The sequence below is a fragment of the Dicentrarchus labrax genome, unplaced genomic scaffold (assembly GCF_905237075.1).
Source record: "Dicentrarchus labrax unplaced genomic scaffold, dlabrax2021, whole genome shotgun sequence".
Lineage (NCBI taxonomy): Eukaryota > Metazoa > Chordata > Actinopteri > Moronidae > Dicentrarchus > Dicentrarchus labrax.
This window is the reverse complement of record NW_026136716.1, coordinates 13,117,023-13,131,533: the sequence shown is the minus strand read 5'-3', so window position 1 is coordinate 13,131,533 and position 14,511 is coordinate 13,117,023. Positions and strand designations below refer to the sequence as shown.

The following is a 14,511-nucleotide window of genomic DNA, read 5'->3' as shown; positions in this document are numbered from 1 at the left end:
CTCGTTCACTTCCTCTCGTATTAGGTCCTTGTAACCGCCTTGCCTCAGGTCTTGTTACATTATATAGCATTTAAACAGTCAAAAGTACGGTTTAATTCACTGTACTTAAAGTCAACACATTCTGCGAGACACTGTTTACTTTTCTCCATCACTGAGAGGGGCAAATAAAGGACAGAAGAGCCTGAAGGTCAGATGGTGTACATATTGGAACAGACCCCAGGCCAAATCATGACAGGCTAAACTGGATAAAGCTCATTGGAGGTTTGATATCACGTGGTTAAAATTACACTTCCGGATGAAAATACAGAATTAATGGCACAAGCAATTTTTCCATTTGGTTTTATGTTAAACGCAAATTATTAAACTAGTAAAAACAGACAAACTATTAAAAAAATACTATAAAAATATTAATATAATTTAATTAATATAACAATAATATAATATAATAATAATGTTCTGGTTAAAGGGGTTCTAAAAACACAAATTGGATTATATGGGTTTGAACTTCCACGTTAAAATCCTTAAAAACACATCTACCCCTTCTACCTCATTAAAAATTGCAGAATCTATGAATATGCAAATTCTCATAGATTTTTTCTTCTTCACTGTAAAGTCCATTCTCAGTGTATGTGCACTGGCAGCTTCAAGTTTCTACATCACACTTGTTTAACTTGCATACTGGACCAAGACTGACTTCTAAAGTAGTTGTGATGTCACAAATCATGCAAGTAGGCTCCGCCCCTTAAAAATCTGATTTTTTTTCTGAAATTTTTTTATGAGCACAGAGAAACTTCCCACTTTCGGCAGATGAATGTGAAAACATCCTTCAATTCCTAACAGAAAGCCAAAACCCCATAGAGGAAACCATCTCAGACTTTATTAAAGCTGCTTTTCATTTTACATACAATTCAGAATTACATATTTACAAATATACACAGATATGTCTCATTATAATATCTTCATATCGACACCATACTCAGTAGATACAATATAGGAAAATAAAGACAGTGGTTGCTGCAATGTGCTGCATAAAAAGAAACTACAAAATATAACCCTTCTCATCTCACCAGCCTCCAAGTCAAGAGTAGAAATAATTCAATAAGCTTTATTGTGTGATCGTGATAAAACACTGACAAGTTTAGTGCCCGTGTCAGCTTTCATAAGAGGGCAGAAAATAAGCTCTCACACAATACAACAGTGCTTGGTAAAAAATACTCGCCTTGTTCAGGGCTTTTTTTTTTTTTTTTTTTTTTTTAAACACAAGAGCTTTAAAATTGGGGCTATGAAGAACATGCCACAAAGAGTGATGATATACAGAGAGACAAGGGGACTCACAAAAACCATGATCCTCTTCACAAGATACATGCTCTTGAGGGAAAACAATGTGAGGTATAGAGGACACGTCTGTACAAGTGTAACATACATCCTTACAGAACTAACACAAAATGCCAGCCACAGTTCACTCTCTGGTTCAGCTCACAGTTTGACACCGAAAAGGCCTGTAAACGTCCTTTTTCTGGAAACTTTCCTTTCACAGGGAGGACACGCTTCTTGTGATTGAGTAAAAAAAAAAAAAAAAAAAAAAAAGGGGGGCCGAATCGAACAAAAGCACAGTGGACAAATACAACCCGTTCTGAGTAATAAACTGGTAGGGCTGGTTTTAAGTGTAACAGCATGCTGCACTTCTCCTGTTTAATAACAGAGTCACACATTCAACACTGACGACAGGAACAGGAAGAGATTGTTTTACAGTGCGCCTCGTGGATACAGTAGAAATCTAGTAGAAAAACATGTTCACCCTTGGAAAACAAGGTGTCATTCAGTGTTCAGAATAGCACAGTGTCTTTGTGTGTGTGCATGAAGACGGGTGTCACAGCAGCTGGTTGTCAGAGGTGTGCCATCAAACTGTATCAACATCCTCATTTCCACTCCGGGAGCCAAACCAGCTCACTCACCACCCCTCGCTGTGCAATTAACACCAGAAATCAGACTTTTTTTTTTTTTTTTTTTACTTAGCTACATCATGGTGTCTAGTAAACAACTATTGCTCTCAGGGCTGGTGGTGCAAAACATGTTGAGAAGGTCCCGGTTAGTCCTGCTTGTGGAGAAGTGGTTACTGTCACATGCCTGAGTGGGGCTGGGAGCACAGGGAGGGGGACAAAGCCTGCGTTTGTTGCTGCAATGTAGGCCAAAGATAGGTGAGCACAGTGGCCGTGACACCAAAAGTGGATTTATATGCAGAGTGTTGAGATTTATGTGCGCCTGCTCCTCTTTGTCTGACAAGGAGTTCTTAAACTGAGGGTTATGGGACCCTCAGAGGCCACAGAGGGGCTCCTGGGCTAAATGCTAGTTCTTTATAAAGGACTACACATGAATTCAGCAGGTAAATGAATGACTGCCTCTATCTCCCCACTGTTATCTCCACACACGGGGTTTGTGACATACGCGTGTTGGGTTTGCTCTGAAGTGCGCGCGCACACACACACACAAGAATGCACACACACAAAGACATGTAGTCGACGCACAAGCAGGTATGCAGTCACACCTGCCTGCCCGTGCAACTTCTTGGGCTTCCTGAGAGGTAAATCCAGAGCAGTTCAGAGGCGAGTTAGACAATCAACTCTTGAAAAAAAAAAAAAAAAAAGAGGTTCAGAAGTTGTTTCCAAGCTGCCGCTCTCTGCGTAAGTGATTTGTACGTGTAGTTGGAGAAGTGCAAGACGTCTGACCACCAGGTAGTGCTGTTGGTGACATTCACCTAGTGATACATTTGACTGGATTTGTAGGTAATACCATAAAACCAGGGTTACGGGGAACTCATGTTAACAAAATAGGAAGATTTCAGCATTCTTGAATCGGGGAAATGAAAAACCAACTACCTCGACTACAGGGATTTAATACGTCCCCCCTGTATGTGCCCCACGTACAAAAAGGTCATAAGACTTACAGTATCACGCCCTGAACATTTGACCTGCTCAATGATGCTCCAAGATGCACTGAAAGCATGTTTTCTTGTTGCAGCCAGCTGCCATTTTCACAGTGTGCGATTATTATCCGACACTAAAGCCGATGTATCATGTGAAATACCAGTCTCGTATCTGTACCTGTGGATGTTGTCGACTCGAAAGGGTTCGGCAAGGTTGATTCTGACAGTTCAGTAAGCTGCAGACGGCTCACGTTTAGTGCAGATATTCTTTAGATTTGTCCACTTTAATGCTACATAATCAGAGGGGTCAAATACAGCAGTAAGTAATTAGACCGAAGACATTTAGCTTTTCTCTGTAGTTGACAGAGATTGTGATTTTTAAAGGAGGCCTGACAGGAAGTGATATATCACTGGAATGAACAGTGAGAATACATTCACTTCAATTGGCTGATCATTTTGAAGGTAGAAATAATTTTAAATGATAAGTATAATACTGCTGAGTGGCAATAAGATATTTTTCATTATAAATTGACCTATTATAAGTCCCGCCCCCTTTTGCTCCGTGCTCCAATAACAGTTGAGCAAACTTTGTCCTTTCCTGTACTGGGAGCTGGGAATGACATCACACCGAAGTTAACAACGTTCCAGTAGAAGAAGTTGGAAAACCAAGCTGTAGCCAGGTTAGCCATTGTTAGCAATACCAGCTGATAACAATATATTCCACTGTTTGCTCATACAAACAGACAGCAGACAGACGCTGGACAGTACACTGTGTACAACGTGAAGAGAAACAAAAGGCAGAAGTGCTAATAAACAGAATATTACTACAACTTTCACTTAGTTGACGTATAGAGCAGCCATCTTGGATTTTAAGGTCGGGGGTTGGTGACGTTCTTCTGACTTTCTGAGTTGAAAAAAAAACCGACTTCGGGGGCTATGTGCTAGACTCTTCTATGTTGAAAAGCTAACTACATTTTGAAGATGGTTAAAAGGTAAAAGTGACATACAGGTTGTACATCTTAAGTCAGCAAAACGCTAGCTAACGGGGTATTTAATTTACATCAATAATTAGTTAGCTAATGTTTTGCTAATATCAGCAACAATTGATGTGGCTTAGCTAGCTAGTTAGCTAGAGTTTTTCTAACATGAACTAGTTAACTTACGATGTGACTGTATCTTTGAACCCTCTTCGAGATGTGGTTGTTTTGTCAACATAGAAGAGTCTAGCACATCGCATCTCGAAGGAAAGGAGAAAGTTCTGAAGGCTAGCTCGACTGTTATTGGAGCACAGAGCAAAAAGGGGCGGGACTGTAAATACTGTAAATAAAAAGAAAAGTGGATGTAGCAAACGACTCAGCTAAAACACTGGTAATATTTGCAGATACAATGATAGCTTTGGTTTCTGGTTGGATCCGATAAGCTGCGAGGTCCGTAAGATGAAAAAAACCCAACGAGACTGTCCTCCTGTCAGGGTCAGCTTTAGGTTTTTGTAATTCCACCTGGAAATTGTTTTAGGTTGAGGGATGGAGCCGGGGACAGCGACGGCAGGTCAGGGTTTGATGTCAGAGAAGCTGGTGTAGGTCTCACTGCAGCTGGAAGAAGTGCTGAGGTTCCCAGAGACGCTGCCATCTGCAGGACAAACACACAAACAACAACAGTGTTGGCAGCTGTGTTTACACAGAGTGGGAATCCTTATGAAAACAGCTCTATCCGAATAAACTGGCTATTTAAAAATAATATTGTAATCTTAATAATCTTTGACCAGAAGATATTACTAGTTTAGGAACAATAACCCAAAGGCTCAGCTTCCCTTTAAAAGAACTTCAGTAGTAGTTTATTCTGACAGTAATGTTGCTTCAATACAAAGTAAAGCAGCTACAGTGGCAAATGCTTTTGTTTACATCTGATCAATTTATTTCACATTCATATAAAACCATTTCTGGGAGCTGTAGATCAGATTGATTGAATATATGGAAGGAATACCTGAGCTGCTGAGCGACTGGGATGACTTGGACTCTGAGATGAGGCTGAGGAGGTTTGCTGCTGCCACCCAGCCCTCCTTGCTGCTGCGAAGGTTCTTCACAAACCTACAGAGGGTTAAACAGACTCACAATGTTAATATTTATTATATTGCTTCCTTGCTTGGCAGAATTACACATATTTTTTGGGTTTGGGATTACATATTCTCCAAAATTTAAAGATGGCCTAATGAGAGTTGAGTGGCCCTGACTTCAAATTCAAGGACTTTTCAGTGACTTTTGAGAATAAGTCAGGCTGCTTTTATAATCTATACAGTCTTGTTTACACACTGTGGGCTGAAAACCACCAGCTACTGTAGTAACTGTATGAATTAAGGTGCAAAATACCTCCTAGTGTAATCGGATACCTACAGAGAATTCATTGATCTCACTGGATGGATTTCACAACTCTTAATTCAATTATATTCCACCACTAACACAACCAAACAGAGCCCAGGGAGAGCCTTCCTGCAGATATATAATGTATTTTAAAACTGTTGGGACTTCAAACTAATATGAATAATTTTTCAAGTCTGCAGGAAAATGAATTTGGATTTTTTCTGACTGGAGTAAGGAAGATGTTTACCACTGTCCCTCCTCTCCTTCTTTAATTAGCTGGACCATGTCTCCACTCTTGACAGACAGCTCCTGAGGTCCCGCCTTCTCGCAGTCCGCTACCACCGTATACTTTCCTGGAGCCTGAAGGGTCAAAGGTCAGCCAAAGACAGCCAGTGAGAGATTAGGCGATTATGTATTGGAAACAGACACTGATGTGAAACTAAAATACTGTAAAGTTCCTCGGGTTCAGGCTCACCAGCTTCTTTCCCACTTCATCCTCAGGGTCAGAGTTCATGGGGTCCTCGCCGCTGGAGTACCCATCATTCTCTTCCGAGGCATCCACTGAGAGAGACGCCTTGTTCCAGCCTGGAGGTCGGAGGTGCAGAGAGGAGGGAACAGACACAGGTAAGGAGATTTAGAGGCAAAAGAGAGAAGTTGAATATTGTGAATTTAGGAAAAGTGAAATGTAGGGGTTGAATCACACACACTCACACTCCATGTGGCATTAAAATGCATCCTGGGTCAAAGATTTTAAGGCAAAATGTGTACAATTCATCCACAAAACTAGCTTTTCTGTCAATATTAAAGCACGGACAGAGCACACAAAAAGGGCAACATGAATTTTCCCAGGAGCAAACTGAATGCCACTTGGAAAGAGTCACACATACGGTAAATCTCCCACAAAGAGCACAAAACCACAAGATCTTTACTGTCATAACATGTAAGCAAATCAGTACGTTTACACACACTCAAACACACACAAAGATCAAATCAAACTCCTCCAAAATCCCAGAGAAGATCAGTGGAGACAGCAAACAGATCCCAGTGAAACAAACCAAAATAAATCAAGGATTTATTCATGATCAGAGAACACAGAGATTTGAATCACCTGTATTCATTTCAAGGCTGCTCTGACTGCCAGGGCTGAAAAATAAGTAGTTGAAATTGTGCACTAACTCTCATTGTTCTCCACACAATCATTGACCTAAAACACCCCCAGAGTAGAAGAAGAGAGTGACTGATTTGAGGTAGAATAGGTAACTAGTGAAAGACACGGTCATTTAGCCCAGAATTGAGACTTCATGTTTAGAAGTTAAACTGAAAATAAGTTTTTTAAGTAATTGCCAATTTGAAACTCATCTCACGCTAAGACAATAAGACTCAATACGAAGCTAAATGAAAGGAAAGTGGATATCCTTGCTACACTTTACCTAAACTCAACCATGACCACTACAAACCACAGCAAACACCCACAGTGGCTGATCCTCACAGTGGCTCTGTACCTCTCCGCTTGCTCTGTAACAGACTAGAGGCGCTCATCCATTTGACTCTGCTCAGACTGACATGGGGAGCTGGCTCTAGACGGAGGGGGAGGAGAAACAGCCAGCGAATCAGTGAGACGGCTGACCTAGTCCTGCAGCCAGACAGCTTCTGGAGCTGGGTTAGCCGGTTGATCAGCAACGGGAAGAAGATGGGCCTCATGCATGAATGTTCTCTTATTTTTCTCTTATATTTGTTCTTGCACAAAGCAGTAAGAGGAAAATAAGAAAATCCTATGTGGGATTCATGAAACGTCTCGCTGACAGCCAACATCTGAGTTTGTTGGTGAATTGTTTTTAATCTTAAATTGGAGGCACTTGCTAGGAAATGTGCAATTAGCCCCAATAAATCCATATAAGGGCAGTGGACTGGTATACTTATAGAGCACGAAATATACTTTCGGTCCAAGTGAAATACTTTTCGTCATCAGAAAGTGTATACATAGGTTCAGGACCATGAGGACTGAGGTATGATGATTCAATGAATAAAGTACATTTTTCATCTTTATTATTAATATTTCACAGCCCAAAACCCAAGTTGGCTTTTGTGTGTATTGGCTTACGTGTAGTCCAGGGCGCTCCTAAATTTGGATCTTACCGAAGAACAAACGGGAAGTACGCTATAATTGATGAATTCCACAAATGACACGTGAAGTTCCCGAATTGTTTGCACGCGATGATCAAATCTGTACGTACGAACAAGTCATGGGTGAGGCCCATTGGGTCCTTGATGTAGACCGGGAGAAAAACTAAACTAAAAATCCCTGCCATTTGACATACGCAGGGTTTCTTCACTCTCATATGGTTAGTTAAGTAATCAGACGATTGCTCAGTTAGTACATAGATCATTCATTCATTCAGAGACATTTGTTCGGTGTTCCCACAGGAATGGTGACACAAAAGCTTCACAAAGTATTCTGGGAAATACGCTGCAATTTGTTTCTTGCTGATTGTTAAACGAGAAGATTGACGCCACTCTCCTTTCTGTACGGTACATGTGTCGCTGGAGCCAGCAGGCGGTTAGCATAGCTTAGCATAAAAGCTGGAGACTGGGTGAAACAGACTGGCTCTGTCCATATCTGCTTATCCATCGCTGCCTTTGCAACAGTAACCAGGCTAGCTGCTTCCCCCTGTTTCCGGTCTGTGCTAAGATAAGCTAACTCTCAGCAAGAAAGCACATCAGCATATTTCCCAAAATGTCTGCAAGACATATCATTCAGTGGTGATGATGAAAGTGATGACCTGTGAAAAAATGTTGTTGTGCACATGGTGACTGCAGCGTTCAAAGAAACAAATGTACATCACAGAGCATCTGTAGGTTTCAGAAAGCCAAAGAAGACTTTTGGAGACATTTCATTGATCTAAATGTGAGCTAACTGCATTAGCAACAAGATGAAACTACAACTGGTCTGTGTGAGCACATCACATTTCTCTCTACACACATATAAACGTAGGGTGATATAATGAAGGCTTCTATTGCTGGATTAATGTTTGGTATAACATCATATCCAATTTTAAAATATGAGACACAGGTGAAATCTGTATGAAAACACACAGTACAGTTTAGTGGTGAAAGATGAACGATGGGCCTCTAGAATTACACGGCCCCTACTGGGGGACGACAATATACCTTTGAACCCAAACGGTGTGGGATCACTCTTGACCAAGTGGCGTTTGGAGCCGTGCTCGGGGCTCAGGGCCGAGCCTGGCCACACCGGAAGAAAAAAAGAACGAAAAAAGAGAAGGAAGAAGAAGAGAAAAGTGAGAGAGAGGACGGCCTTAGAGAAGCAATAATTTAACCGTTTGCCGTTATATCTAAACCAGTGAGAAGCTTGTAGCTAATGTGACCTCTAGTTTTTAATCATAATCAGGCTAAAAACACACTTACTTAAATAATCATTAATACGGATTTAGACACAGGCATTAACTGATGTACATACAGTGACTCTTTCACCCAGTACTGAAAGTCTGGTGTATCCAGTTCAGTAGGAAACTACAGCAGTGGCAATGTTAGACTTCTACCACCAGGAGGCAGAGTGTGTGCAACATTTAAACTATGATAATCAGTTCAGTGAACTCAACTGTGAATGCAAATTACACTGCAGCAAGCTTTACATTAGGTTATACAACGGGCAATAATTGATCTTTTAATGTAAATACAGCACTGATCAGGCACTGTTTTAAATTCTGTAATGGATATAATGCGGGTTAATTTAGGTTTTATGTATGTACTAATGATAGTGATACTGGTTGTAGGAAAAACACTATACAAATAAAAAAAACATTTGGAAATTGGATTTAAGTATACATTAATGTGGCATTATTATTACTAATATACTGTAGTATAGTAGCATTTTAGATATATATATATGACAGTAAATGTTTCCTAAAATGATCAAATTCTCATCTTAATTGACAAGACCATTTTCAAGTTTATATTTCATCATATTTGTTCTATTCAAACCCCATAAGACAAAGTGTTTAATGTAATGTATGTAACTTTTGTTAAACATCAGCTGTTGTGGTCCAAACAGTGACGATTACAGGATAATGAGGGAATGCTAAAGTGTAGTTTAAACTGACAGTAACGTCAGATACACAACAACATTAGCCACCAAAAGCTCATGTTCATGCCAGACCAAGTAAGACTGAAGCATCATGTTCCTGTTTTAAAAAATCCTCCTCAGGTCTGCTAATGTTACCTTTGGGACTCTTGAGATTGCTGAAGCCCTGCAAAGTAAAACGCTTTTTAGCCACTGAAGACCTGTCAGTGGTCGGACTCGTCACTGGTTCATCTGGAAACGAATGGTTTGAAATGGAAAGCGGGAGGAAAAGTTGCAGTCGTGAAAAAAAAAAAAAAAAAGAAGAAGCCCAAAACAAATAAAGAGGTAGAGAGACAGAAAGAGGAACCATGAAGATGAAGGTGATGAAGAAAAGAAGAGTTCGGGTCAGAGAGGTCACACTGCAACTGTCGCTACGAGTAGAGATAAAACTTTGAAGCCATAGTTGACTTACACGTCTTCTGTCTGAGTGAATACTCACCTTTGTGTTTTGGCGAAGAAGAGGAGTTGTCAGAGATCGTACTCGGCTCCACCTTCTTCTCCTCCTGCTGCTTCTTCTGGTTTTTCTGACTGCTACGGAAGGGACTAGGGGAAAGAGAAGAAAAGAGAAAATGTTCTCATAAATAAAAGGAATCCCATCTGTGGGTATGTGCAACGTTTATAAGGCTGGACACCAACCTCAGGGAGATGGAGGTGTTGTTGCTGGTGGGACTCGGGGAAACAGAGTCTGAGCTCTTCTGCTGACTGGCATCTAAAACAGACAACGGTTAGCTACAGTTAGGAGCAGGTGAAGGGATGAAACTAGCTTATGTGGTTCTGGGTGTCCACGTTACCTCTGCAGGCTTTGAGCTGCTGGGTCAGGACTTTGCGGATCTCGTTTACCCACGTCGTTTTAATCTCTGGTGTCGGAGCCTGAACGAGACAAAACGCAGCATTAATAGCGATACGGTTTCTTCTTCATGTATGGTTGGTCGAAGCTGTGAGGCTGAGCCAGCTTACCTGCACTATAAACACTTCGTCTCTGGAGTTGCACCAAATCTCAAACTTCTTGTTGTCTCCTTTAGCGTTCTCTGTAATGCCCACCGCGCTCATCTGAGAGAGGAAATGAAAGGTTTGCACACAGTCAGCCCGGATCTGTCACTGCAGCAGCCTGTCCATAGGACTTTGTACGAATATTGATCGTCTTTAACCGATGTGAGCTTACACTTAGGGAGTGTTTGAAGCTGTAGGACGGAGCTTTCTCGTAGCCCTCCCCGTTCTCCTCCCTCCTCTTGCAGAAGAGCAGGGCCTTCTCGTGCAGGAACAGGTGCCTCTGCATGGGCTTAAACCGGGCCAGGTCCTTGACCTTGGCGTGACCTTTTTTATGCTCCGTCCACACACTGAAGGAGCCCTGCATCAGCAGGCGACCCAGCTCTGACAGGTTACCCTGAATGAGGGAAAAGAGAGACAAGCGTTTATGGTCTTTCTATTTTAAAAGGCGAAATCTGGTATGGGCAGTTTTACAACATTCATTTACACATCACGTGTCATTTTATCTAGGCTTCGAGGTCAGCCCACTAGCTTGTACATTAATTTGAATTTTGGTTAGAAATCCACACTAGCGCAAGGTTTGATACATAACAAAATTGCACTTTTCTACTGAAATGAGCCAGAATGACAGCTTGTATTTTAGAATTGCTCTGACCTCGTATCCTGTGATGGCGATGAGGTGCATGGAGTCGTTAACGGCTTTCAGGATCCCCAGGATGGAGGAGAGAGCTTCCTGTAGGTCATCGCAGCCATCACAGCCCCTACTGTACTTTAACAACTCCTGCAAACACACAACACAAAGTGGAGAATACAGTGAGTCTTCACAGTCTGACATAAACACACACACAGTATGTTATAGAGAACAGGAACACAGCTCACCTTAAGCAGTAGCTGGTACTTGGTGATTCTCTGGACAGGTTTAAGGAGGTAGGAGTCCAAACCAAGTTTATGTTCCAGCTTCTTCTGGCACTCCTGGTTCAAGCACAAACCAATGAATATATTTAGGAGTTAATCGTTTAATAGGCGACATGAAAAGGAAGGTTTTGCTACATTAGGAGGTGAAAGGGCAACCTGGAAGAAGGCACAGTCGGAGCACTGTCTCCACAGGCTTTCAGACCGAGGTTTATTCTGGCAGTAAGCCTCGTAGATCTGCAGGTCCTTCATCTACGGAGAGAACAAAACAGGTGCAAGGTTGCCAAAATGAACTGATCTCTGTCACTGATATGAATATTTAAGATTGAGATTTTTTAATTTTCTCTGGCCCAGACCAGAGTGGAGGAAGGAAGTGCTCACCCTCTCTAAAAAGCAGCGGCCCACTAGCTCTGGGCAGTCAGTGTACGCTTCCAGCTCCTTTAGAAATGTCCTGGAGACAACACGACACAAATGAGACCACTCTCACATCTGTAAGGTAAACATGAAGCTGGAGCCAGCAGCCAGCTAGCGTAGCTTATAGTAGCATAGAAACTGGAAACGAAGGGGGAAACTGCTAGCCTGGCTGGTAGAAAAAGGTAACGAAATCAGCCTACTGTGTGAAAAAACAGAAAGAGTCTGAAGAAGCCCACCTCTTATGGAACTGGTAGATTTCAGACATGTTGCCAAACAGGACATCCTTCTTGGTGAGCAGGGTGCTGGGGATGAGGTGAGCCATGGCAGGGTTGTCCATCTCTGCTGCATAGCCCTGGAGTTTAATTATACACCTTACATCAACAGATTCACTGAACTTCATCAACGAATGATGGGACAGAAATACGCTGGTACAGAGAATAAACACGTGCTGAATCACTGATCTGCCGACATGATAAGGTGATTATTACATGATTTCATATGTCATTTTCAATTTGTAAATGTACATTTCGGCAGGAATATACTTGAACTGACGTGATGAACACTCACCTCCAGCACACACAGTAGTTCCTCCACGTATGCTCTCTCCGTCTCCAGCAGTTCATTCATAACGTGGCTGAAACACAGAAAAACAAAATACAAACTGAGTTTGCAGAAGCCTGCATGCTGTTGTACTGTAACCCTAACTCCAATGAGACCCCAGTACTGAAGAATTTGGATGCTGATTTATATAAAATACACATTTTATATATCAAAAGTGATACAGACAAAGAAAACATATCACAGTATCACTGTCCATGAACTACTTTCTGATCTGTGGCTCTGAGGTTTTGAGCCCTTACCGCCGAAGCACTGCCAGGTTTTCCTCTTCTTCTGAGAGAGAAGCGTGTCTGGTGCCACCGTTATGTATGGGAGACTCCACCTGGACACACACACAATCATATATAGTATATGACCCCACATACAACAGCATCCAATATTTGTTTGCATTATCAGTATTCAGTCATTTACCTTTTTGCAGATGGCATTATCTGCAGAGTATCTTCTCTCTTTTCTCTGTTGATCTGGGCAGAGAGAAAACAGTGTTTTATTCCTTTACACCAGCGAGATGAGGCCCTGATACATGCCGCTCTCTTTCATTAAATCAGTTCATCTTTTAAATCAGGCTTACTGGGAGACGAGAGTGGGGACTTCACTTCAGGCCTTGGTGCTACTGGCTGCACTGGTCTGGTCTGTTTGGCGGCAAGTTTCTTCAAGCTAACCCGTCTCTTCTCAAACATCTCCTGGACGGAGCTTTGCTTCTGGAAAACTCTGTCTACCTGGTCCTGATGGAGACCAAACACGACCGTAGATATTGCATTAAATTTATTGAAAAAAGGTTTGAACATCATATGGCATCATGCATAAAAAATGTCAGAGAAGCTCTTCCTACTGACCCTGAGCTGAGTAGTGAGCGTCGCCTCATACTGGCAGAGGATGGCACTGCGGTCGGCGAGGGTGTGTAGCGGCGCTGTGTCCAGGTAACGCTCCAGTTCTTGCAGAGCAGCTTCGGCTCCATCCTGAGACTGACAGCGGTCCACTGGCTGGCTGGCCAACAGGAAGATGCCCTCCTCACACCACCGTGATGCCTGGGAGGAAATAAACGCGAAAGTTCCCTCATTTATTACTTAGCTCCAAAAACTGATAACACTTGAATTTTTGAGGATGACGGGATGTGTGATGCCAATCTGAGCCACACTCGTACCTTTTCCAGAGCGCTGTGGAGCTCCATCGCCCTGAGCAGGAGGCTCTTCTTGCTCCTCAGAGTGGAGCTGATCTCCTCGCACACTTCCCTCAGCTCGCTGCACTTCGGCCTGATGGAGTCCTCGGCGTAGTGGGAATTTTCTATCAGCCGGTCACCTTCGTTGGCCAGGGACAGGGCGCAGTCCAGCACGTCCTATTGAAACACATTGAAGATGTTTTTTCTTAATATGAGAATACACTTTAGCATGCACAGAGAATACTGACTTGTCAGCTAACAGCAGTGGACACATCGTTAATCAGTGGCTGACAATAAACCAACCCCACCACCTCCTCCTCCTCCTCCTCCTCTTTCTCAGTCCACTCTCTCTAAGTAGACTGTTCATTACTTCATTCTGGATGGAGTGGGACAGCTATATTGTACAAATAAGTTAACCTCTTTGGGTTTTTAAGACCGACATCAGTAGTGTCGCATGTGAAGCTATGCCCTGTGCCAAAGTGCAGAGCTGCATCTTTAAATGTTATAATTTTCACATCAGAAAGTCCAACATGTGAGTGTCTGAAAGATTCAAAATTAATCAAACAGAATGGAAACCATCATAGCTGAGTTGGACAGCAGATCTGACTCAAATATAATATCAGCCTATACAGTATATTGGTTCACTCCTCACATCCACACACAGGTGCTCTTTCTACCTCCCTCACGGTCTCTCTGTCTCACACCTATTTCCCAGTGAGTGGGGGATGGCACAGGGCATGACATTGATTATATCATTAGCCATATGGCTTCAAGGATGCGTCAAAGGTGAAAGTGTTGACTGTGTGTGTTTTGTACCACGTGAGCTGCAGAATGGGAGTGTGTGTGTTTGTGTCTTACACAGGCCCTGTCCTCGTGGCCGCTGAGCTCTCGAAGGACATGCTCAGCATGGGCGGGGCTTATGCTGACCTCAGAGAAACCCGACAACCGCTCTGATGTCACATCAAGCTGGGCGCGCACCTACGAACACACACATTGTTAA

At 42.5% G+C, this 14,511-nt stretch overlaps 1 protein-coding gene and 1 long non-coding RNA gene across 4 annotated transcripts in view; one reads left to right on the top strand and one right to left on the bottom strand.

Moving 5' to 3' along the window:
- Window positions 1-855: 855 nt before the first annotated feature.
- mcf2la (mcf.2 cell line derived transforming sequence-like a) overlaps window positions 856-14,511 on the bottom strand; it is a 51,515-nt gene continuing 37,859 nt past the window's right edge. Inside the window, exons 10-34 of one of the 2 annotated variants that reach the window (XM_051428216.1) lie at window positions 14,370-14,489; window positions 13,497-13,688; window positions 13,189-13,380; window positions 12,924-13,077; window positions 12,764-12,816; window positions 12,595-12,674; window positions 12,302-12,368; window positions 11,971-12,086; window positions 11,702-11,771; window positions 11,480-11,572; window positions 11,288-11,380; window positions 11,064-11,189; window positions 10,584-10,805; window positions 10,379-10,471; window positions 10,213-10,291; window positions 10,058-10,130; window positions 9,861-9,964; window positions 9,521-9,613; window positions 8,841-8,858; window positions 8,449-8,523; window positions 6,783-6,857; window positions 5,756-5,865; window positions 5,528-5,640; window positions 4,907-5,010; window positions 856-4,552 (exon numbers count right to left, since the gene is read on the bottom strand). In XM_051428216.1, the coding sequence (XP_051284176.1) occupies window positions 4,473-4,552; window positions 4,907-5,010; window positions 5,528-5,640; window positions 5,756-5,865; window positions 6,783-6,857; window positions 8,449-8,523; window positions 8,841-8,858; window positions 9,521-9,613; window positions 9,861-9,964; window positions 10,058-10,130; window positions 10,213-10,291; window positions 10,379-10,471; window positions 10,584-10,805; window positions 11,064-11,189; window positions 11,288-11,380; window positions 11,480-11,572; window positions 11,702-11,771; window positions 11,971-12,086; window positions 12,302-12,368; window positions 12,595-12,674; window positions 12,764-12,816; window positions 12,924-13,077; window positions 13,189-13,380; window positions 13,497-13,688; window positions 14,370-14,489 (2,595 nt within the window). In that variant the 3' untranslated portion in view covers window positions 856-4,472. The remainder of the gene's footprint in view (window positions 4,553-4,906; window positions 5,011-5,527; window positions 5,641-5,755; window positions 5,866-6,782; window positions 6,858-8,448; window positions 8,524-8,840; window positions 8,859-9,520; window positions 9,614-9,860; window positions 9,965-10,057; window positions 10,131-10,212; window positions 10,292-10,378; window positions 10,472-10,583; window positions 10,806-11,063; window positions 11,190-11,287; window positions 11,381-11,479; window positions 11,573-11,701; window positions 11,772-11,970; window positions 12,087-12,301; window positions 12,369-12,594; window positions 12,675-12,763; window positions 12,817-12,923; window positions 13,078-13,188; window positions 13,381-13,496; window positions 13,689-14,369; window positions 14,490-14,511) is intronic. The other variant, XM_051428215.1, reaches the window with a different exon arrangement.
- Window positions 5,568-14,478, top strand: LOC127378913 (uncharacterized). Of its 2 annotated transcripts, none has more exons than XR_007888213.1 (4): window positions 5,568-5,654; window positions 5,782-5,904; window positions 12,119-12,211; window positions 14,374-14,478. It is a non-coding gene; the product is annotated as an uncharacterized LOC127378913 (long non-coding RNA). The 2 variants fall into 2 exon arrangements; XR_007888214.1 differs by having other exon boundaries at window positions 5,585-5,672.